The sequence below is a fragment of the Phyllopteryx taeniolatus genome, chromosome 7, assembly GCF_024500385.1.
Source record: "Phyllopteryx taeniolatus isolate TA_2022b chromosome 7, UOR_Ptae_1.2, whole genome shotgun sequence".
NCBI lineage: Eukaryota > Metazoa > Chordata > Actinopteri > Syngnathiformes > Syngnathidae > Phyllopteryx > Phyllopteryx taeniolatus.
This window is the reverse complement of record NC_084508.1, coordinates 5470904-5494056: the sequence shown is the minus strand read 5'-3', so window position 1 is coordinate 5494056 and position 23153 is coordinate 5470904. Positions and strand designations below refer to the sequence as shown.

Here is a 23153-nt window from a genome sequence, read left to right as displayed (position 1 = left end):
TATAATATAAAACCTATGGTATAATTTTAAATACACTTTTACATACCTTTTAATATTTATTAAACAAATACAAGGAAGTTTGAACTTTTTCAAAGAAAAAAGATACAAAAATGTATACCATACAAAGAAGGAGCATCTTTATAGTATAGTTTTTTTTTTGGGGGGGGGGGATTTCTTTTATTATAGTTTGGATGGTAGTTTTTGATACATTTTGAAATAGTCTAGCGTTTATATATTATACAAATATACATATTTATTTACTCCATGTATGCATATAATATATACAAATATACATATGTTAGCAGCCAAAAGAGCTTCAAATATACATATTTGTATAATATGTGAAATTATTATTATAAATATATTTGTATTTAAAATTGTATTATATTAACTTCAGGCGGCACGGTGGACGACTGGTTAGAGCGTCAGCCTCACAGTTCTGAGGACCCGGGTTCAATCCCCGGCCCCGCCTGTGTGGAGTTTGCATGTTCTCCCCGTGCCTGCGAGGGTTTTCTCCGGGCACTCCGGTTTCCTCCCACATCCCAAAAACATGCATGAATTGGAGACTCTAACTTGCCCGTAGGCATGACTGTGAGTGCGAATGGTTGTTTGTTTGTATGGGCCCTGCGATTGGCTGGCAACCAGTTCAGGGTGTACCCCGCCTCCTGCCCGATGACAGCTGGGATAGGCTCCAGCACGCCCGCGACCCTAGTGAGGAGAAGCGGCTCAGAAAATGGATGGATTATATTAACTTCAGCATAGACAAATCAGAATACACTCCCCAGCCACTTTATTAGGAACACCTTAAGACCATTTTGTTACATCCATTACAAGAATGCATTTAAAAATAAAAAATAGTTCTGCGGACCGGGTTTCAAATCCCAGCCCCGCCTGTGTGGAGTTTGTATGTTCTCCCCGTGCCTGTGTGGGTTTTCTCCGGGCACTCCAGTTTCCTCCCGTGTCCCAAAAACACGCATGGTAAGTTGATTGGAGACTCTAAATTGCCCGTAGGTGTGAATGTGAGTGCGAATGGTTGTTTGTTTCTATGTGCCCTGCAATTGGCTGGCGACCGGTTCAGGGTGTACCCCTCCTCCCGCCCGATGATAGCTGGGATAGCCTCCAGCACTCCCGTGACCCTTGTGAGGATAAGCGGCTCAGAAAATGCATGGATGGATGGATTGGATAGTTTTTAATTCACTGCCAGCCTTTCCAGTTAAATGAATATTTGACATATATATCTGTCAATGACAGTGAATGAGTTAATAGTTTATTTTTATTAGTTTATTACTTTGTTTAGCCTTTTTAGAATTAAAATGTTTGTCTTTTAGAGGCTATAAGAGATTAGAAGAAGACATTAGAAACACTTAAAACGACATAAATATTTGTACTGCCTCTTTTTTGTAGCATGACTTTGACCCCTTGTCCTCGTTCTTCAGGCGTCAGCATGAGGGGTGGTCCTCGGGGGTACGAGGAGGGTCTTCCCCAGGGGTTCGGCGCTGAAGGAGCCGTCGCGGTACACCAGACGTCCCCTCACGATGGTGGACCTCACCACGCCTCGGAGCGACACTCCCATGTACGGAGTTATCTGCGCACACACACAACTCATAGTCAAAACTCATAAGAAGTTTGTAATATTGGGTGGCTATCGAGTAAAATTTCATGATGACCTTTAGGCTTGCCGCAAACCGCGCGGCTCAGGCTTACTGTTTTAGGCCTGGTACGCACATAAGAATTTGTTTTATCTGTGACAGACCCCACACATAATGAAAAGTCAGGCATTAAACAGTTTTGGTCATATTGTGTGTGGTGTGTTCCGATAATATCAACACTGAACACCAAATACATAATGATTCTGTTCCGCCGCCGATTTTCGCGGTATCACACGTGATCTCACAAAACCAATGAAGAAACACTTCCAGATCTGCGGCAAGCTTTGCTGAGTGTTTCCAAAGTTTGCCAGAGCCATGTAAAATGGCGATCCCCTAAAAAAACAAAACAACTTGCATTGGACCTAAGGATAATTTTATAGGATAATCTTATAAGGCATAAAATGATAATAAGAGACGATAGATGTCTGGGGTTTGACGTCTTTGGTCTGGAAGGGGTAGAATCGGGACAAAAATAGCCCGACTGAGAGTTGCATCTGGCCCTTTGAAGGAAACCGTTATGCTGGTGTGGCCATCGGTGAAAATAAGTTTGATACCCCCGTAGGGCTATATACAGTAGATACAGTAGTAGTAGTATGTGGATGTTATATAAATGAACAGTTACCTTGTTCTTATGATGTATGCCTTCTTCTTTAATCTGCGCCACAAGACGAAACAAAGGTGTTAGCAACCAAAAGAGCTTCATTATCTCCGTATGGCTGCTTGTAGTACAGCTCACAATTCCTTAAAAAAAATAAAAAATACTGTACAAGCAGAAGTCCTGTCTTACTAGAAAGTTGTATTGTGTGTGTGTGTGTGCGTGTCCAACCAGAATAAAGTCCTTTCTTACCATCTTTCACATAATAATAATAATAATAATAATCTGATTGATTCATATTATAATGTTTCATTGCAGTATGACTATTTACAAAGAAATCTGTTTGTTTTGTAAGAGCACAATTTTTTTTTTAAATCAACAAGCAACTTTTTCTCTTGGGAAATTACTAATGTCTTGTAATAGCGCAACTTTTTGTCTTGAAACAATATGACTTTTTATCTTGTGAATTCCTTTTTTTTTTTGGTCGCAAATGAAAATGTGCTGTTTTTCTTGAGAATCCAGACTTGTATTCGTTTAACTTTTTTTGTCTAAAAAATGAGGCTGTCTCGTAATAAATAGTACTTTTTTTTTTTCCTTTGAATGATTACATTCCTCGATGATAGTTGTTCACATACAGTGAACCGCTACTATTCCCGAGGGATAAGGACTGACACTTTTGCTAAAAGCAAAAATCAGCAAATTAACGCACTCCAAAAAGGGGGTTTGTAATTGCCTATGGAAGCTACAAGATGGTGGGAGAGCACTTATGGACGGAAGAGGGACGGCGAAAACAGAGAGGATAAGACATAAAGCACCAATGACATGCATCTAGCAAGTACGCAATCCATGTTATGTAAACAATTGTATTCAGTAGTTAAATTATTCGACACTAACAAACCACTTTCACATAAGGCGCATCAATCGTATTAGCTTGCATATTAGCCTAAATGAACTTGCTAGCACAAAACTGACGTGACATCCCACATGGACAAACAAAAATGTGCACTAACACTTTACACACAGTATTAAACGCACTCACCTTTTGGCATTCACGCACAATAATAAATGTTAGGGAATACAGGGAACTAACAAAAACACCAAGATGACCTGGGCACAAAAATAGAGAATAGACGAGATTTTCAGCAAATAATGGAGTATGTTACCCCCAAAAATGCCGAACATGCAACTTTGCGAATACCAATGACCAATATCTGAGTATTGGTCGAATTGTTCGTTAATTGAGAAAATAGACAATGTGAACGTTTGCATTTTGTTGTTGTTATTCTTTATCTTTTTCAGCCGCTCTTAATGCAAACCTCAAATTCTCTCTCAGGGTCCCAGATGACGAGGTCGGCGTCGTAACCCGGTGCCAGGCTGCCTTTCTGCTGTCCCAGGCCGCACAGCTGGGCCGTGTTCTGGCACAGGAGGCGCACGGCATCCCCCAGTTGAAAGCCCTTCCGACTGGCCGAGCTCCAGAACAGAGGCAAGCCTAACCAATAATAGAAAAAGTCAGTTTATACAGTTGTATCTTTTAACAAGCCCTTATGTGTGTGGCTCTTTTACAGTGTTGTTTTGTTTTTTACTTTATTGTAGTGGGCGTGTCAATATTTGTTACTAGTATTACCAAACTGGAGAGAAGAAATTCCTCCCCAAGCCTGAGTGAAGTCTCCAGAGTCCAGTTTCTTGAGGTCGGGCGTGCAGGGGGAGTGGTCCGACACCACCATGTCAATGTGGCCCGACTTCAGCGCTGCCCACAACTGATCCTGGGGTGGGCAAAGTAATCACTTATAAACCCAGCAGTGGAGCAAGAAGTGTGGAAAAAGAAGCGGAAGAAGGAAGGAGACAACTAAACAGAATTCTGCTGTTAACCTGGTTCTGAGCCCCTCTAATGGGTGGGCAGCACTTGAACTGCGTGGCCCCTGCTGGTATGTTCTCTGCACTCAGGCTCAGGTAGTGGTGGGTGGTCTCCACTGTCAGGGGGGCACCGCCCTTCTTGGCCTCCTGGATGAGGGGCAGCGGCTGGGCCGAAGACATGTGAACCACATGGCAGCGCACCCTAAAGCACAAAACACACACAACTACTGACACACTTCACGACTTTACAGCGAACCCCTTGCTATATCGTTGTTCTTCGTTAGCGCATCCCTGAAATATCACAGATTTTAAAGTATCTTGTTACTTTTATGGGTTGTTCCAGTATGCAGGTAAGTGCGATTTAGAGTTGTGCGTCTTTATGTAGTTCTAGTAATTGTTGTATGCTGTTTGTATGTGTTGCTGCTCCGTGTGTGTTAAAGTAGCAGTTGTTTAAATGTTTATTACTGTAACATCGCTGCTAGTCCAGTTGTGATCGATTCAATGTCCTGCGAATTAAATATATAATGTTTAATTGTCTTTTGTTGTAGGCTCTGTTTGTTTGCGTTGCTTTTCCGTGTTTTTTAAAGTAGCAGTGCCTTGAAGGGTTGTAATTACTGTAACAACAATGCTGATGATTTGCCTGTCATTTCTGGCGCTTAGGAATACTTTAAAAAGTGTGTTTTAATTAGATGAAGTGTGATTTAATGTTTAAATGTGATTGAAGCATGTGGGAGGGGGGGTAACCTTTTTTTGTCATGTTTTTCGTACGGTCTATATCGCAGGTGGGTCTGGAACATCCCACCGCGCTAAATGGGGGTTCACCGTTTCTGGTTGTTGTTATGGTTATGATCTCACTGGTATTCGGTGCAGAGTTGTACCACAATGCGGATGGCCTCCATCTCCATTACATTGGGTCTGGACTGCAGGAAGGTGGCATACTGGCGCGGGTCTGAAGAAGACACAAGTGGACACAATATGTCAGTATTGATGGATATGGCTGGCATGGGACATTGCTAGATAGGCATGTGGGGAAGGTTACCAGCTGTGTTGCTAAACTGAAAGGTGGGTGGCTAGGTGAGATAGGTGGGTGGCACGCTAGCTAAATAGGAAGCCTCATATCTATCTTGATAGCTAGTTAGCTGACATGCTAGCTAGAGAGTTACATGCTAGATTGATTGGTAGCTGACATGCAAATTAGACGGGTAGGTGGGTAGCAGGCTTGGTTGCTAGATAGCATGATTGGTGCCAATTAGCCTGTTTGCGAGATAGAAAGGTAAGTGGCATACTAGCTAGACATGTAGGTGGGTAGCAGGTTAGGTGGCTAGCTAGAGGGATAGGTAGCTAACGTGCTAGCTAGATGGGTAGGTGGTCTGGCTGTTGACTGGGATTAAAATGAGAAGTATTAAATAGAGCGTTACCGCCATTGCTCTTGCTGGTCTGTTGAACTTCTTTCTCAGCGTGAAACTAAAGAGACAAAGCACATTCAGCTGGTGGACCTCTTGTGATAAATCTCAGTGGTCGTGATAGTTGGCTAAAGCTAATGCTAACTATATATGTAAAATAGGTGTTATTAGGATTCCCACATGACACGCCCTGTTCCAATATTGCTGGCTCCAGGACACGCACCGCTGCATTATGATTGGGTGCTGTATCCCGGCAGAACATGATCTACTGCTTCCAAACGGGAAAAGAAGGTGCGCTGTGGTTGTGCTAGCTGACTAATGTTACATAGGGTAGGATAGGGCACTATATAATAGGGAGTGGTTCCCAACACACCCCGTGTCTGTGGTGTGTTCAGATACCAGTATGACACTTCCCGTTCCTCTCAACTGCTCCATGGTGGCATGCAGGTCTCCCTGGCTCACGTGAGGGAACTCCTCCACGCCACTGTGGATCAGGAAGCACTTGAAGCCGGCCACCCCGGCTTGGATCATGGGCTGAAGCTCAAGCTTTAAGCAGACAGTTTGACACAATGTCTACGGGTGGTGCAACAGAGCAGGGAGATATGTTGTGTTATAACGCCCCTTACCTGATTGCCGGGAATCACGCCCCCCCAGAAGGCAGTGTCCACGAAGCATTTGCCCGTGGCCTCGCGCAGCTTCTCCTGGAAATTAGCCAGCGTGGTTGTCGGTGGGATGCTATTTCTGAAACAAATGTGTAATATACGGTATTAGGTACGTATTCAGATAGCAATCAGGCTATCTATCTAGCAACTGGGCCTGCTACCGACCTACCGAGCTAGCAACCTAGCTAGGAACCAGGCTAACTGGCCACGCAGGCACTAAACTACCAACTTAGCTAGTAACCCACCTGACTCTTACATACTATACCACCTACCCATCTATCTCACCTACCTATCTAAATAGCAACTTTGTTAGGTACCCACCAGTGTATCTAACCTGTCAGCTACCTATCTATCAAACAGGTGAACGCTCCACCCACTAAGCTATCTAGCAACCTACCAGACTAGCTAGTCTGCCATCTATCAATCTAGCTAGCAGCCAGGGTAACTGGAGAATTACTGAGCTATCAACCAACTTAGCCAGTCACCTAACTGGCTATCTACCAAACCAGCATGTCAGCTACCTATCTAATAACCTAGCTAGGCACGACCTACCTACCTACCTTCCAACAAACCAACCAACCAACCCGGGGAACTGTCTAACAACTGGGCTGGTTTACAACCTTAGCTTGGTACCAGAGCTGCTAACCTATAACAATTCCCTTCCAGAACAATTTGTCCAAATTTGTCAAAATTTCCATATTTTCAAAATTTTGTCAAGGACATTTCCATGCGACAGTCATAATCGTTAATAAATTATGGCTGCAATAGTTGTCCTCCTACAACTCACAGCGGCATGTCCACGATGGTGGTGACGCCTCCCGCCGCCGCCGCCCTGGTAGCCGTCCAGAACCCTTCCCAGGAGGTGCGTCCCGGCTCGTTGACATGGACGTGACAATCCACGATTCCCGGCATCACTAAGCTATCTCCCGCATCCAACACCTGAAAATAGAGCAACCGGGGTAACCAGCCACCTACACGTCGAGCCAGCATGTCAGCTACCTGCTAACTTCACAGCATAGCGAGCGTCACTCCTGGCTAGAAGCTAATATTTAAATATCTTTATATTTGGTGACTTAGCTCGGTACTCCCTACCTAAAGTATCTACTAACATGCCACCTGCCAATCTAGTTAGGCATGCATACCTAACTGGTAAACTCGCAAGCAGGCAAAGTAGGCACCTGTAAAACTACAGTATTTACCTACCTTGCCATCTACCCATCTACCTGCTTCATCTAGCTAGCAGCCAAGCTAGCTACCCAGTATGTCACCTAGCTAACTAACAAGTCAGCTAGCTAGATGGCAACCAGGTTAGTTGTTCATCTACCCATCTGTCTCGTGTACCCACTAACATATCCAGATTATATGTCACTACCAACCAGATTAACTGTCCACCTACCTATCTAACTATGAAACTATCCAGCTACCCAACTACCATCCTTCTAGCTTGCATGTCCCCTACCAACTAGCTGGCAAGTGGAATTAAATTCTATATTTCACAATTTTATTTTACCTCCACGTCCTTGGTAATTTCCCAGCCGGGTAGCACCTGGTGTATTTTCCCATCCCGTATGAGGATGACGGCAGGCCCGACTTGTTGGTTACCCAGAAACACTCTGGTGCTCCTCACTGCTGCCACCCTGGATCCCAGCTCCATGTCTAGCTTCTTTTCCAGTGAGTATGAAAAACAAACAAAAAGTGTCTCATTAATCCTCCAACCGGATCATCTGGGACGCTCGTGTTCCTGCAGGTGCATCTAGCCGCACACTGTCTGAACGGTTCAAAGGGTCAGCACTGCTGACTCACCATGTGACAACTATCAAAACACTGCAAATGAGAAAAATATTTAATGGTCCACTACTAGTGGACCATTCAATCTTTTTCCCATTTAGTGACTAAAGGACAAACATTTGACATTGTTTTTTTAACACACGCCAGAGTCACATAACTACCTACTTGTCTGTCTATCTATCCATCCATCCATCCATCCATCCATCCATCCATCCATCCATCCATCCAGCCGTCTCTATCTAGCAGCCTAGCTTGGTAGCATCCTACATATCTGATGAGCTATCAAGCAACCTAGCTATGCGATACCTGTCTAGCTAGTATATGACCTACCTATCTATCTATGAACTGTGCCAGCCCACCTACCTGTCTAGATGGTATGTCACCTAGCTAGGTAGCTAGCAATTAAGGTAAGTAATCACTTACCAAGCTAGGTACTCACCTACCTATCTAGCTACTATCTTTAGCACTGTAAGTATTTAAATTATTGTTGTAAGTCATTTTGTAAGTATTTTTGTAGTGGTGTCTTTCACAAATAAGCCCAATGATCTGAATAGTGGAATGTCCTGACTTTTGGGCAAAACTCTGGTAGTCCTTACTCGAATAACAGCGGGTGACAGATGATTTATGTAAAGGACAGCTGGGGGTTTGAAAGTGGCTCATTATTGACACTAAGTCTGCTACATAGGTTAAAACTAGGAAGACCTGTCAGAATTTGATTATTTACAAGTATCAACTGTTCTATCAACCCACCGCCTAATGGCCCAAGAGCGCCTCCAAGAGGGAGATGAATGCATGCCATGACCACCTTGTCTTTAAAGACACCATTAGAAAGCAAGAAACGCTTAGGAACCAGTTGTATTGTATGTTAAATGAACACCAGATACCATTAAAATCTAAATATGTACATGATTGTATTGCATGACTTAATTGTATTAAAAAATATCAATAAGAGTGCTGAGACACGATTATAAACTAACAACTGAGGTAACACGTGACATTGGATCTGTTGTGACACAATTAGAAACTATGCCATTTTCGGGAAACTTGGTTTGAGCCAATCAAGACCAAGAGGGGGGTTTTAGAATGGGGTGGGCATGTCCCATATGGTGTATGTAAACCCATGTCTTATTGGAACTGTTCAGTACTTTCGTCGCCTTGGCGAATTGCTCAGTTTTTCTGGAGGCCTCTAATAAACATCCAGTGATCAGCTCAAGCTACTTCTCTTTGGCTTCATTTCAAGTCTTAGTCTAAGATTGTTTCTTAAACCTTAGCGAGCTAAATTCAAATTCAAGTCCATCTCTTGGCCACCATCTTCTGAGGAGAAGCAGCCTTGGGTGCAGAAGGCGAGGGGGCGGAGGCCGGGGACAAGCACCTCACCTGACAGGTGCCACCCGACAAAGAAAGTGACAATTCGAGACACCACACTATGTCATCTGCTCACCCACCTACTTCGCAAACTAGCTACCTAGCAACCGAGCAAGCCCACTTAACCAGCATGTCAGCTACCTAGCTAGGGGGCAACCAGGCTAACTGTCCACTAACTTTAAGTTAACTACTTACATAAGTATACACACACACACACACGTGTGTCTACCGAAGTGTCATTTTATTTTATTACGAGACAATCTATAAATATATTCAAACCAAGTGCATTACCGCAGTTAATTTTACATTTATGTATCATACCATAAATATTCTATTAGCAACTATATTCACCATAAATCATACCAATGTACTTATATTTATGTCGCTAGTATTTTATTTTAACTGAAGTAAAAAGATTTTAAAAAAGCAGTAAATTCACTCGTTTAAAAAAAATATATTTAATGCAAGGTTACTTGACATTGTCTCACCCTCCCCGTGACGTCATGACGCAATGCTCGGCGCGTCACGTGGATTTTTTGATTACGTAATGCACCGGATGCTGCACGACCGGGGTGGACGAGGTAGGGGAAGAGATGGATGGATGGATGGCTAGATAGAAAAAAAAGAAGAATAGCGGAATGGATGAATAAAGTGAAAGTGAGAGGTGGGTTGCTTTTGAGGATTGTCCACAATCATCGCCGTGTTCATCATACCAGCAGCAATGGCTGGCCCGGAGCAGCAGAAGCAGCATCAGCAGCAGGTGGAGGAGGAGAAGGCCGAGCACATCGATGACGCCGAGATGGCGCTGCAAGGCATCAACATGCTGCTCAACAACGGCTTCAAGGAGAGCGACGAGCTCTTTAGGAGATACAGGTAACGTGCACCCCCCGCTTGTGTTTGTGTACGCGAAAGTGCACGCAGGAGCATGTGCTAGCAAATAGATGCGGTGAGCTATGGCGAGTCCAACGTCATGACGTCACATCCGGAAAGTGTATGATCGCTTGGTGGGTAAGGCCATTTTTTTTTTGGCATGTTTATAATTAAATATGTTGTACTTAATTAAACAGAAGAAAGGAAAACCATCTTGCAAAGTAAGTGTCAGCTTCACAGATACCATATCTGCGGTAAGGATGTCAACCGCGACACATGCTCGTAGCAGGCGTAGTAAATTTCAGCCACACCTGTCTGTTGCAAAGCTGTCTACTGCGCCACATGCTAGTTGTAAACTTCAGCTTTACAAATGCCACACTTTTTAGACGTCTTCAGCCAGGCAACACATACTAGTAGGAAATGTCAGCTTTACAGATGCCACACCAGTGTGACATCTCTTGGTAAGGTGTCTACCGTAACACATGCTAGTATTAAATTTCAGGACTTCTTCCGCAACACTTGGTGGTATCAATAGTTCAGCTTTACAGATGCCAGGTCTTGAACCGCTCTGTTCTATAGCGGTATTGCTTGTTGTAAACTTCAGCTTTATAGATGCTACTGTGGTGTGTCTTCACTTGTTTGTGTTCCCTCTTGTAGGAGTCAGAGTCCGCTGATGAGCTTCGGGGCAAGTTTTGTGAGCTTCCTGGTGAGTTTGACCACCTTTAATGGAGAAACATTGTAGAAAAGTGACTATTTAAATGCTGGTATGCAAATGTTTGACTCTCTGGAATGTGAGATGTGCCCATCTTCCATGTTGTCTTATCGCTATATGTGAAAGAAGGTAGCTTGTAGTTTGTTTGTCAACTAGCTCATGAGATATTTGGTTTGTTTGCTAGTCAGTGAGGTAGCTATCAAGCTAGTTAGTGAGTTAGTAGTTGTTTTTTTAGCTCACTTGCTACTTACTATATATATATATATTTATTTTTAAATCTAGTTACTTTTGGTTTTTACTTTGCTTAAGAGTTAATTGAGTAGCTAGTTAGCTAGTATGTAGTTTGTAAGCTACTAGTTACTAAGAAAGCTACTTAGTTATCAAGCCAATTAGTTTATTCAGCTGGATTGCTAGTTATTTAATTTGTTAGTAAGGTTACTACTGAGTCAGTATTTAGTGTCTTAGTTATTTAGTTAGCGAGTTTATTTGTTTTAGCATGATAGCTAGATAGATAAGCAATAAGTTAGATAGTAGTTGTTTTTTTAGCCACCTAGTTAGCCAGTTAGTTTTTAAACTTGCTAGCTACTTAGTTATTTAGTTAGGTAGCAGTTATTGGTTAATTTGTTACTTAGTAGTTGATTGCTGGGTAGTTAGTTAGCAAGTTAGAATTTGAACTTGTTAATTTGTTAGTTTGGTATTTAATTATTTATTTTATTTTGTGATGTTGTTGCCTAACTAGTTTATTTGTGAGCGAGGTAGTTTTTGCTTGTTAGCTAGTGTTTTAATTTGTTAGTGAGATAGCTAGTTTTCTAGTAGTTAGTTTGTTAGCCAATTAATTTATAAGCTCATTAGCTAGTTAGTTTTTCAGTTATTTGGTTAGGTAGGTAGGTAACCTGTTTGTTTAGTTTTTGTTCAGTGGTAGCTACTATACTGTAGTTCTTTTTTTTTTCTCAATTAATTGCTATTTAGTTCATTAGTTAGGTGGCTAGTTAGTTCGCGAGTAAAAACTGCCGTTACCCCACCAGACGCAACCCAAAAGGTTTATTTGTTTTTTTCCTTAAAAAAACACATCAAAATTAATCTTGCAAAGCCTGTGTGTGAGAAGGATAACTCGAATGAGTGTCGTGAATAGTTCTACAGAAACAATAGCAAGACTGCCTAGTAGTGGAGTAGAAAAAGTAGTTACATGTTTTTAAGTCTTGGTTTTACCATCACGACAAATTTAGCTTGAGTGAATTTCTTGCTGAGTAGACGACAGTGCACTATCCATTTTAGCTTCAATGATCATGTTAACTATGTTTGAATTTCCACCATTATGGCCATCATTCAAGCAGTTAACCTGCGAAACTGACACTTCACACATTCAAATTATGACTTTGGAAAAAAAATGCTAAAATCCTCATTGAAGATATTTACACTTTTCTCCATAACACTGTCTTGGTCAAATGGCATTGAAGGATTTGTTTACTAGTGGAGCCATTGGAGAATGCTCCGGTTTTTGACACCCGTAAGTAATTGTGATTTCACGGTAAAAAGGTCTATTGAGGCGTGTTGTATTGTGTTCTCAGAATGCCATGATGACATTCGAGGAGGAGAAGATGCAGACGGCGTGCGACGACCTGAAGACCACCGAGAAGCTTTGTGAGAGTGACAGCGTCGGCGTGCTGGAGACCATCAGGAATAAGATCAAGAAGAGCGTCAGTGTACATACAGTGAAGCCCTCTTTAGCACGGGGATATGTTCCAGACTTACCCACCAAAGTCTGAGATAGAGACCATATAAACATCTTTTTTTAATATACCATAGTTTTTTTTCCCCTTCCGCACGCCTGAGGCACACTGGAACGTAATACTGTTTTAACACACACGGAGCAGCAACACATACTGTAGAAACAGAGCATACACCAATACTCACAGGCGTGTATTCTCTCTGCTCCGTGGGAACAACGACTGTTACTGCATCTTAGTAGGGAAACTCTAAATTCTTATTTGCCTGTATACCGTAAAAACCCATTAAAAAATTATTGACCAAAAATCTGCGATATAGCGGGGTCTTAAACAATTTACTGCAATATCGCGGGGGGTTCATTTTATTCTGTATTAAAGAAGACGACAGTAAGTTCTAGAATGTTCTGTGTGTTTGCAGATGGACTCCCAGAGGTCTGGTGTGGTGGTGGTGGACCGCCTGCAGAGACAGATCATTGTGGCTGACTGTCAGGTTTACTTGGCTGTGCTCTCCTTTGTCAAGCAGGAACTCTCAGGTCAGTTTCCATGTGGACTAGTTGCTAGTTAGGGAATTAGTTGGAGAGTTAGTTAGAAGAGCAAGAAACATCTTTGTTATAGTTTGCTAGCCAGCTAGTTTGTAATTTATTTGACCTTGGTAGCAAGTAGTTAGTTCATTCATTAGTAAGGAAGTAGCTAGTTGTTTGCTAGCTAGTTAGTTAATAAGTGTGTTAGTTAGCTAGTCATTTCTTAGTCAATGAGTTAGTAGTTAATGAGTTAGTTTTTTTAGCTAGTTCACATGTAGTTAATTATTTAGCCATCTAGTTAGTAATTTTGTTTGTCATCTAGGTAGCTATTAGTTAGCTAGCTAGTCAGTCAGTTTGTTTGCTACCTAGCTAGCTTGTTGTTGTTTGTTAGTTTTGCTCCATAAATGCAATGTATGCTGTATATTGTGGCGTGACAGCGTACATCAAAGGTGGCTGGATCCTCCGCAAGGCGTGGAAGATGTATAACAAATGTCACAGTGACATCAGCCAGCTGCAGGCCGCCTGCCAGCAGACCACCACAGAGACCACCACCCCCGACAACGCCAACCACAATGAAGCGGAGAGCGGCGTAACGTCCGAGGCCTTGGACCGCCTGAAGGGCTCGGTGAGCTTCGGTTATGGCCTGTTCCACCTGTGCATCTCCATGGTGCCCCCGCACCTCCTCAAAATTATCAACCTCCTGGGCTTCCCCGGAGACCGCCTCCAAGGCCTTGCTGCCCTCGCCTATGCCAGCGAGAGCAAGGACATGAAGGCACCCCTAGCTACGTGAGTACACCACGTAGCTACTGTACATTGCTGTTAATTGTCTAGATCAGTTAAACGTCTTAAACGTTCTACAACCAGTATCACTTCAAAAATACTGAGCCATACAAGTACCACAATTATGACCAACATTAACTGTTGTTTGTTTGCTTCCTCAATGTAGCTCACAGTATGTTAGAGCTATAGTTTTTATGTTAGTTTGTTAACTAGTGCAGTGGACCCCCGCTATTTGCGGAGGATAGGGACTGACTGCCAATTGCAAAGAATTTCGAATACTTGACGCTCCCTTATAATTGCCGTGAAAGAAAAAAAACACACAGAAATAAGTGCGGAATCAGGTGAAAATAAAATAAAATCCCCAAATAGGTGAATTTGAAAATGCCGAACTGCAAATATATGGGGATCCACTGTAGTTACATTTGTTAGCTGGATAGTTTTTTAGCCAGCTAGTTCGTTAGTTGGCTAGTTAGTAGTTAGTTTTTTAGCTCACTCAATGTAGCTTGCAGTTTGTTAGGGAGCTAGATTTAGCATATTATGAGTAGTTAAGTTAGTTGGCAGCTAGCCAGCTAGTTAGTCAGTTATTTCGCTAACTAGTAAATTTGTTGGTCAGTTAATCAATTAGCACACTGGTTATTCATTCAGCTAGTTAGTTAGCAATCTAGCTTTTAGTTGATTATTTAACCAGTTAGTTAGTTAGGTAGTAGTTTGATTGATTGCTCACTAACGAGCTAGTCAGGTATTTATCTTGTTAGCTAGGTAGCTAAGTAGCTAGTTTGTGAGTTTTTTTTTTGTGTGAGTGTCTAGAATGATGCGGTTATGTGTCATCTTGCAGGTTGGCTCTCCTGTGGTACCACACAGTCGTGCTGCCATTCTTCGCGCTAGACGGGTGTGATTCTCACGCCGGCCTGACGGAGGCCAAAGAGATCCTGCACAGGAAGTCACTGGTCTACCCAAACTCCTCCCTCTTCATCTTCTTCAAGGGGCGCATCCACAGGCTGGAGGTAGGGCTGCCTAGACACGTTGTAGATACGCATGTCAGAAGTTAAGTTGTTCTGTAGGTACTGTAGATTGGTAAGGTGGAGAGATGTTGGAACAGGGGTGGGAAAACTACAGCCCGCGGGCCACATCGGGCCACATTGACTTGGCTTTGGCCATTCTATTTTTACTCTGCTACTGCTCTCAACCCTTCTTCAACCATGAGTGGGCCAAGGAAAAGAAAAGTCGACAGTGAGTGCCGAGTGTTTAGTAGAAAATGGACTACTAAATACTTTTTCACTGTGAGTCCGGTCAAAGGCTGTATGTCTTATTTGCCAAGAAAACATTGCGGTTTTAAAGAAATACAACATCAGCCGGCACTTTTCTACAAAGCATGCTAATTATGCTAACAACCAATCAACGCAGGAACGGACGGAACATGCAGGCTCAGCAAAACACCTTTATCTGACAAATTGCCATCCAAGATTCAGTCACGAAGTTTAGTTTTTTGCTGACATTCACACTAGCGAAGACCAGCAAGCCTCTTTCCCAAGGGGAGTTGCTGAAAGAATGCATGGTAGGGACAACAAGTATCTTGTGTCCTGAGAGCAAGAGTAAATTTGCAAACATTAGCTTATCACGCAGGACAGTGACTCGACGGATTGAGCTAATTAATGAAGACTTAGCTAAACAAAAAAGCAGAGTCATTTACATTGCATTCCTTGGCACTGAACGAAAGTAATGACATAAAGGATGCCGCTCAGCTTTTAATTTTTATCAGCGGGATTAAGGACAATTTCGAGATAACGGAGGAGTTTTTGGCCATGGAATCACTGAAGGGAAAAAACGCATGGAGAGGATTTTTATAACAGTGTGTCGGGTTTCATCAAGAGGAACAAGCTACCTTGGAGTATGCTCGCCAACATTACCACAGATGGATCGCCAAATCCGACTGGAAAAAACAACGGGCTGCTAAAAAGAATGCAAGAAAGGGTGAAAGAGGACAACCCTGAGCAGGAGGTAACTTTTCTACACTGCATAATCCACCAAGAAGCGCTGTGTAAATTTGTACTGCACCTTGACCATGTAGTAAAGTCAGTTGTAAAACCTGTTAACTTCATTCATGCGAGGGGACTTGGCATCGTCAGTTTATTAAGTTTCTTGAAGAAACTGATGCTGATCACCAGGATGTGCTTTACCACACAAATGTAAGATGGTTAAGTTTGGGGCAAGTGGGCCATCGAGTGTAGGAGCTCAAACAGGCGATTATTTCATTTTGGCGCTACTTGAGAAAACGGATGATTTTCCTGTGCTGAGTGACACATATTGGCTTTGTGATTTAGCTTTTGCTGTGGACATACTGACACACATGAATGAGCTGAATGTGAAGCTACAAGGGGAAGACCAGTTTGTGCATGAAATGTATACAAACATTAGACCCTTAAAAACTAAGATAGATTTATTCTCAAAGCAAACAATGGCGGCTGTGGATCAGTTGGTAGAGCGGGACGTCCAGTGGCCAAAGGGTCGAATCCTGGCTCCAGCTGTCCGCATGTCGAAGTGTCCTTGAGCAAGACACTGAATTCTTAATTGCTCCCAGTGGGCCTGGCAGTGCCTTGCGTGGCAGCAGCCGCCCATTGGTGTATGAATGTGTGTGTGAATGGGTGAATGTGAGGCTTTGTAAAGGGCTAGTGTCATGTCCCCTACACAAGACCCTGAAACAGCGCCACAGGAGCTGCAGTTGGAACTGATTGCTCTCCAGTGTGATACTGTCTTCAAAGAGAAGTTCAACTTTCTTAAACTGGATGAAGCGCAGACAAATAAAATAAAAAAAAGCAGAGGATGCTGCTGTTGTTTGGCTCTACATATGTGTGTGAACAGACTTTTAGTGTGATGAACACCAACAAAGCATCCTACAGATCCCAGCTGAGTGATGAACACCTCAGATATGTTCTGAGAATTGCCACAACAAAACTCACACCAGACTTTGATGCACTGGCAAAAAAAAAAAAGGTGATCAACAACACTGTTCCCATTAAAAGTAAATGTAAGTATTAAGACTACAACGCCTTTCTTTGTTTATGTTTGATATGTAAGCATCTAGTCCGAGCTTGGCCCGCCTGTCAAATTTTAAAAGCCAATGCGGCTCCTAAGCCAAAATGTTTGCCCACCCCTGTGTTAGAGGTTGATAGGTGGGTAGTTGCCAAGGATACTGGATAGGTAGGTGGGTAGCTAATTTGGTGGCTAGACACGCATGTCAGAATTTAAGATGGACGGATAGCTGCCAGAGTTACTAGATGGGTAGGTGGGTAGAAAGTTGGGTTGAGATGGGCATATGGGTGGGGGAAGGTGGGGGAGTAAGATGAATAGATGGGTAGCCAGCAAGATTACTAGATAGGTAGTTAGTGGCTAGACACATAAGGTTGCTAGGTGGATTTCTGGTAGGTAGCTGGCAAGTTTGCCGGGGAGAATGGTGACTGTGTAACTAGCTAGTTTGGTAAATCGGCATGCTGGAGGGTAACTAGCTAGGAAGCTAGATAGGCAGTTGGGTAGCTCGATAGTTTACGAGATTAATATACAGTCGGTGGACGAGTAACTGGCTAGATTGCTAGATAGGCATGTTGGAGAGTAGCTAACTTGGTATTCAGATAGGTTGTTTGCTACATACGGCCTGTGGGCCGCCAGGTTCCCATCCCTGAGCGAGATCATCCAACAAACTAGGCTAGTAGAATAGATGGGTATTTGCAGCTAGTTGGATAGTTGGGTCCTTAGCTGGTTTGCTAGATAGACAGGTCTGTAGGTAGCTAGCTACAAACACCTATCTATATCCTGACAATCTAGTTTGTTGGAGAGATTGGTATGTGTAGCTAGTTGGAGGGTAGTAAGATGGTAGTTAGTTAAAAAGATAGTTCTGTAGTTAGCGAGCAAGGCTGCTAGATAGGCATGTTGGGGTAGCTAGGTAGCGAAGTAAATTATTAAGATGGGTAGTTTGGCCAAGCTAGTTTGCGAGATGATGATGCGATAGCTAGCCAGCAGATAGCTACTGTAGTTAGTTTGCTTGCTGGATGCAATTACTAGAAAGGCTGCAGTGATGCATTCAGGATCCTAGGTTTTTGTGGCTGTTTTGTCTGTCCAAAGTGTCACATCAACAGCGCTCTGGCCTGCTTCAACGATGCACTGGAACTGGCTTCCGACCAAAGAGAGATCCAGCATGTGTGTCTGTACGAGATCGGTACGTTTGCGACTCATCGGGTCTAGCGCAACTCGTCAGGCCTTTGCAGTGATGGCTTGCTTCTCTGTCTGTCCTGTTAGGCTGGTGCAGCATGATCGAGATGAACTTCGAAGACGCTCACCAGTCCTTCGAGAGGCTGAAGAACGAATCAAGATGGTCTCAGTGCTATTACGCGTACTTGACCGGAGGTGGGATGCTGCCTCTTAGTGTTAGCATTAGCATCCTAGCACCGTCAGCTTGTTTTCAGCTCAGTGTTCTTCTTTAGTGTGTCAGGGAGCCTCGGGCGACCTGGACGGCGCCAGCGGTGTCTTCAAAGATGTGCAGAAGCTGTTCAAAAGGAAGAACAACCAGATCGAGCAGTTTGCTGTCAAACGGGTATGAGTTCTAAAAAAGACACAATTTCTCTTTGAGATGTTGTGTCGATGATGTATGTCTTGGATGAGTTTCTTTGGAGTTTCTTTGACGTTTATGCGATGTGCATCTTTGCTAGATGTCTAGATGCATGTCTTTGATGTGTCTTAGATGTGCATATGTTATGTGTATCTTTGATGTGTTATGTGTGTCTGTGATATCTTTACAGTGTGTGTCTTAGATGTGCCTCTGTGAAGTGTGTCTTTAGATGTGGGTCTGTGATGTATGTGTGGTGTGTCTTCGATGTGCATCTGATGTATATCTTGGATGTGGATAATATGTGATGTGTGTATGAGACGTGCCCACAGTATCATTGATGTCTTCTATGACTGTCCTTGATGTTTGTCTGTGATAAGTGTAATTTTTGTGTCTTTATAAGAGCCTTTGATTTACATCAGTCGTGTGTCTCTGATGTTAATTTTGGTTTTTAATGTGGGTATGCAGGCTGAGCGTTTGAGGAAGATCTCTCCCAGCAGAGAGCTCTGCATTTTGGGTGTCATTGAGGTGCTGTACCTGTGGAAAGCACTTCCCAACTGCTCCTCATCCAAGCTGCAGGTCATGAACCAAGGTACAAAAGTGATGGCACTGCGACGGATATAACATGACCATGTGTTAGTGTTCGTGTCAACAAAGCTGTGCAGTCAGATGTTCAGAAATTCGACAGAAATTCTGTAGTTCATGATTGATTTTCCCGATCTATGGCGCTGTTTCAGTGTTGCAGCGTCTCGACGAGGCTTCTTGCCGCGGCCTGAAACATCTCCTGCTGGGCGCCGTCCACAAGTGTCACGGCAACACCAGAGATGCCGTCCAGGTAACTTAACAGCCTCTAGCGATGACTTCACATGGTGTTCATCACAAGGCATTTTTGTGCAGTCCTTCCAGATGGCGGCCAGAGACGAGTACGGGCGTCACACAAATTCGTATGTTCAGCCATACGCCGTCTACGAGCTGGGCTGCACGCTGCTCGCCAAACCCGAGGTACGTCCATTCCTCTTTATTAAGGACAAAATCTAATGACATTCAATCCAAGAGTTGGAGCCAATATGAGGATAATAATAGGATTATTGTAATATAAGGCTGACTTTGTGGATGTATTTATTCATAACTACGTTTAGGATTACATGTTTTTTGTTTGTTTGTTGAAACACACACCAAAACGTAGTTATTTGGAAAATAACAAACAAAAAATATTTTGAGAATTTTAATTGGATGGCGATGATATGTTTTTCTTTTGGCTGTACAATTACATCTTTATTTGCCTAAAAATTACAAACGTATTCGCATAATGTTACAACTTTATTCTCATAAGATGACTTTACTTCTTTAAGAAAAGAAGTCACTAGCGAAGATCTCCGCCTACCTCTCCGCTCCCGAGCCAACATAACAAACACGTGTGCTCTCACAAGTGGGTCTTCTACACGGAGGCAAACAATCAGAGAAAAGGGGGTGGTCTTAGCCAAATATGGACAAAGCGGCAACAAAACTGGCTCAAACAGAGGGAGCTGTCAGAGGGGCCTTTTCTGGACACTCCTATGACAAAACCAAGTTGTTGTTTTTTTATTTATTATTATTATTTTTTTTTAATGAAATTGACACTTTTATACTAAGTCTATGTTAGAAAATCACTCTATGAAGGTCTAAATAGCGAAAATATGGGACATTTGGAAAAAAATCAGTCTTGTACCATATATTTAATATTATTTTCAAAAGATTACAAACTTTAATCTTGTAACATTATAACTGTATTCTCAAAACATTCTGATTTTATTTTTGTAGCGTTACAACTTGACTCTCAAAACATTAGGACACTTTCCCTTGAATAAAAATCCGCGCTTCATTCTGGTTTTACACTTATATAATTGCGACCATTTATGTAACGTTATGACTTTATTTGGACTATTTCCCCTTGAAAAATTAATACTTTACTTGGTGAGATTATGACTTTTTTTTGGGAAAAAATAACACTATTATATTCTTGTTACATTCCAGATTTACTCGCCGAAGATTATGACTTTATTCTAAAATAATAATAATAACTAAGCTTGAGTTATACTTTATTCTTGTAGAATTACAACTTATTTCTTGAAATGTAAAAACCGTGCTCTTGAAGGCTTCAACTTTCTTTATTTTTTTTTAACATTATGGCTAATCTCCTGACATTACAACTGGAAAAAAATGGTTTTGTTATTGCGTCAGTTTATTATTTTCGAGAGATTACGACATTTTTCTTGAAAAAAATATTCTTGTAACATAACACATTTGTTATTGTATATTCTCCTAAAAAAATATTTTTGTAAACTTTTCTTGAAAATATGTTATTCAGAAAAATAAAATGTTAATCTCGTAAAGTTCTGACTTATTTTCTCGCAAAAGAATACAGCATTAGATTGTGTGGAGGTATTTTCTTTTCCATTTTTATCTGAAACACCAAAACATTTCAGATAAAAAATATAAATAATAATGTGAAGCGACTTGCTTTTGAATGTGTGCTCTGTTCTAACATTACTTTTGTTTTTGCACCAATCAGACAGTGGGTAAGGGCAGATCGTTCCTTCTTCAAGCAAAGGTAAAAGTGATCATCAAAATCGGTTCAGCGAATGTGTAACATTTTATTGCACCTAGTCAGCATGCGCTCTTATCATTACTGGCTAACATGATCGTTATTTAATATCTCCATTTATGTTTCCAGGAGGATTTCACGGGCTACGACTTTGAGAACAGGCTTCACGTGCGCATCCATTCGGCGTTAGCCTCTCTGAAGGAACTAGTGCCTCAGTGACTCCGGAGGGGAAACCTTTTTACACCATCTTGTAACCCGCTGACCGGGACTCTTAAGGAGAACCTCCAGACCCGATGTAAACGATTCTGGGGGAAAAAATACACTCGTTTACGTAGTGTACGATTTTAAGATGTCGGGTGCCGGATGCAGGAAAATTAAGTCTGCGCGGATATTTGTCCCACTTGCCACAAATGGTGCCACGTTTTGACAGGATTTTTCTCTGTGTAAAAATACGTTCACCCGCAGTATGATTTAGCAAATCACAAGATATTTGTCACAGATATTTGTCCCATCAAATAGGATTTTAACTGAATTTTTGTCACACACAACAGTTTTTTTAAAATAGTTTTAACAACATTTTTGTCTGTGTAAACACGCATTCGCCGACTGTAAAATTTGCTTTCGCTAATCACTAGCACCGACAGTGTACAACAATAAGACATAAGGTGCCTAATGCAGGAAATTTAAGTCACCGCATACACAGATTTGTCCCATTCGCAACAAATGTCTACATGCAGCGTCTTTTAAAAACAGTTTTAACAAAATCTTTGTCAGTGTAAAATTTTTAAGTATGAGTCAGCCTATCTGGTGCTGCCTTTATTTCTGTTTACTACATGCCATTGTCCAGTAAAAAACAGATACTGTATCTCCAGTTTCTTTGTGTTTTTTTCCTTTCATTTGGTGCATGAAGAATTGTTTTTATTTGTATTATTTTGTTTTTTGGCTAAAAAAAATTTCTACTTGTGAAATTTGGAGTTTGTTTGTCGGACAGCGACGATATGCTAGTATATTTAAAATAATCACGTTTGTCATTGAGAGATGTGGAATATGTCTGTTTAATTACAATCATTCATGTATCATAAGGGTAGGTTTGATTTACGACGCACAATCGTAACCTTATTAAATAACAAATGCCACCGTTGAAGAAAATGCGTGGGCGAAGGCCAAAATGTATTGAAAATTATTATTATTATTTTTTAAAATCCCTGTTTGTGGCGAGCCAAGACTGCCTTCATAAAAAAAATTATTAAACCCTAAGATGTCATAATTTCAACACAAACGAAGCCAAAGTGTTTTTGTTGCCAGAAGCTAACAAGCTAGCTAGCTGAGTCCGCAATGTTTCGCGGTCAGCTCGCTAATTTGATTCAGCTAACTGATTCAATTAACTCAAACTGAATCACTCGAGGGCACGGTGTTTCCGATGAGTCTGCTTACTTGAGTCAGTGAATCAATACGACCGAATCACCCGAGTCCGCTGACTGGAGTCAGTCAACCAATACAACTGAATAAATGGAGTCCGATACAACCAACAGAGGACTCATTGGATCCGGTTTAATGGAGACCTCAGACTGGAGATTTTTGATACAGTCCTAAGTTTTTGACTCATGAACACTGTATTTTATTTGATCGTGCTCTATGCATGACACAGCAGGTACATGAAAGTGACTCTTCCGTCCTAAACGTACCGCGTGTCCAAATAAAGCAAATCTGAATTGAAAGGTGCTGGTAAATAATCTTTAATTTGCATAGTCTCTTGATGGCGATCATTGCCACTGACTTAAACCAAGTGTCATCCTGAACTCTTGCGCATCTACTTTAATTAAACTCAAATTTAAAAAAAATAAAAAATTAAAAAAAAAAGCCATTTTAGTGAGGCTAATGTAAGAAATTGTGTTATTTATTGTGTTTGTTTTTCCTCCCCTCTTTGTCGTGTGATGAACGTGGAGGTGTGCGAGTGTTCCGTGTGTCCAGTAACGTTTACATCTACATTTGAGTCCAAATGTCACAAAAATCCTACAATAAACTCTTTTCCCTCAATCCGGACAA

At 41.9% G+C, this 23153-nt stretch overlaps 2 protein-coding genes across 7 annotated transcripts; one reads left to right on the top strand and one right to left on the bottom strand.

Annotated features, from left to right (window-relative positions):
* Positions 1-767: 767 nt before the first annotated feature.
* zgc:103559 (Allantoinase, mitochondrial) lies at positions 768-8095 on the bottom strand. 3 transcript variants are annotated; one of them, XR_009789466.1, is made up of 12 exons: positions 7674-8095; positions 6951-7102; positions 6128-6242; positions 5901-6047; positions 5517-5562; positions 4954-5047; positions 4114-4300; positions 3869-4007; positions 3561-3733; positions 3284-3351; positions 2272-2304; positions 1481-1585 (listed from the first exon to the last, which is right to left on the bottom strand). XR_009789466.1 is itself a non-coding variant. In XM_061780195.1 (11 exons), exons 1-11 carry the CDS (start codon positions 7815-7817, stop codon positions 1433-1435), a joined length of 1383 nt encoding a protein of 460 aa, XP_061636179.1. In that variant the 5' UTR covers positions 7818-8072; the 3' UTR covers positions 768-1432. The 3 variants fall into 3 exon arrangements, 2 of the variants coding, with proteins under 2 accessions (XP_061636179.1, XP_061636180.1); XM_061780195.1 differs by lacking the exon at positions 3284-3351 and having other exon boundaries at positions 768-1585; positions 7674-8072; XM_061780196.1 differs by lacking the exons at positions 3284-3351; positions 6951-7102 and having other exon boundaries at positions 768-1585; positions 7674-8072.
* A 1721-nt stretch (positions 8096-9816) lies between these two features.
* LOC133481143 (tetratricopeptide repeat protein 39C-like) lies at positions 9817-23153 on the top strand. Of its 4 annotated transcripts, none has more exons than XM_061780174.1 (15): positions 9817-9897; positions 10033-10189; positions 10844-10892; positions 12467-12595; positions 13044-13158; positions 13584-13932; positions 14762-14930; positions 18043-18136; positions 18217-18324; positions 18402-18511; positions 18992-19115; positions 19261-19358; positions 19421-19525; positions 21075-21113; positions 21237-23153. In XM_061780174.1, exons 1-15 carry the CDS (start codon positions 9828-9830, stop codon positions 21324-21326), a joined length of 1806 nt encoding a protein of 601 aa, XP_061636158.1. In that variant the 5' UTR covers positions 9817-9827; the 3' UTR covers positions 21327-23153. The 4 variants fall into 4 exon arrangements, with proteins under 4 accessions (XP_061636158.1, XP_061636156.1, XP_061636157.1 ...); XM_061780172.1 differs by having other exon boundaries at positions 12467-12601; XM_061780173.1 differs by having other exon boundaries at positions 9822-9897; positions 10036-10189; positions 12467-12601.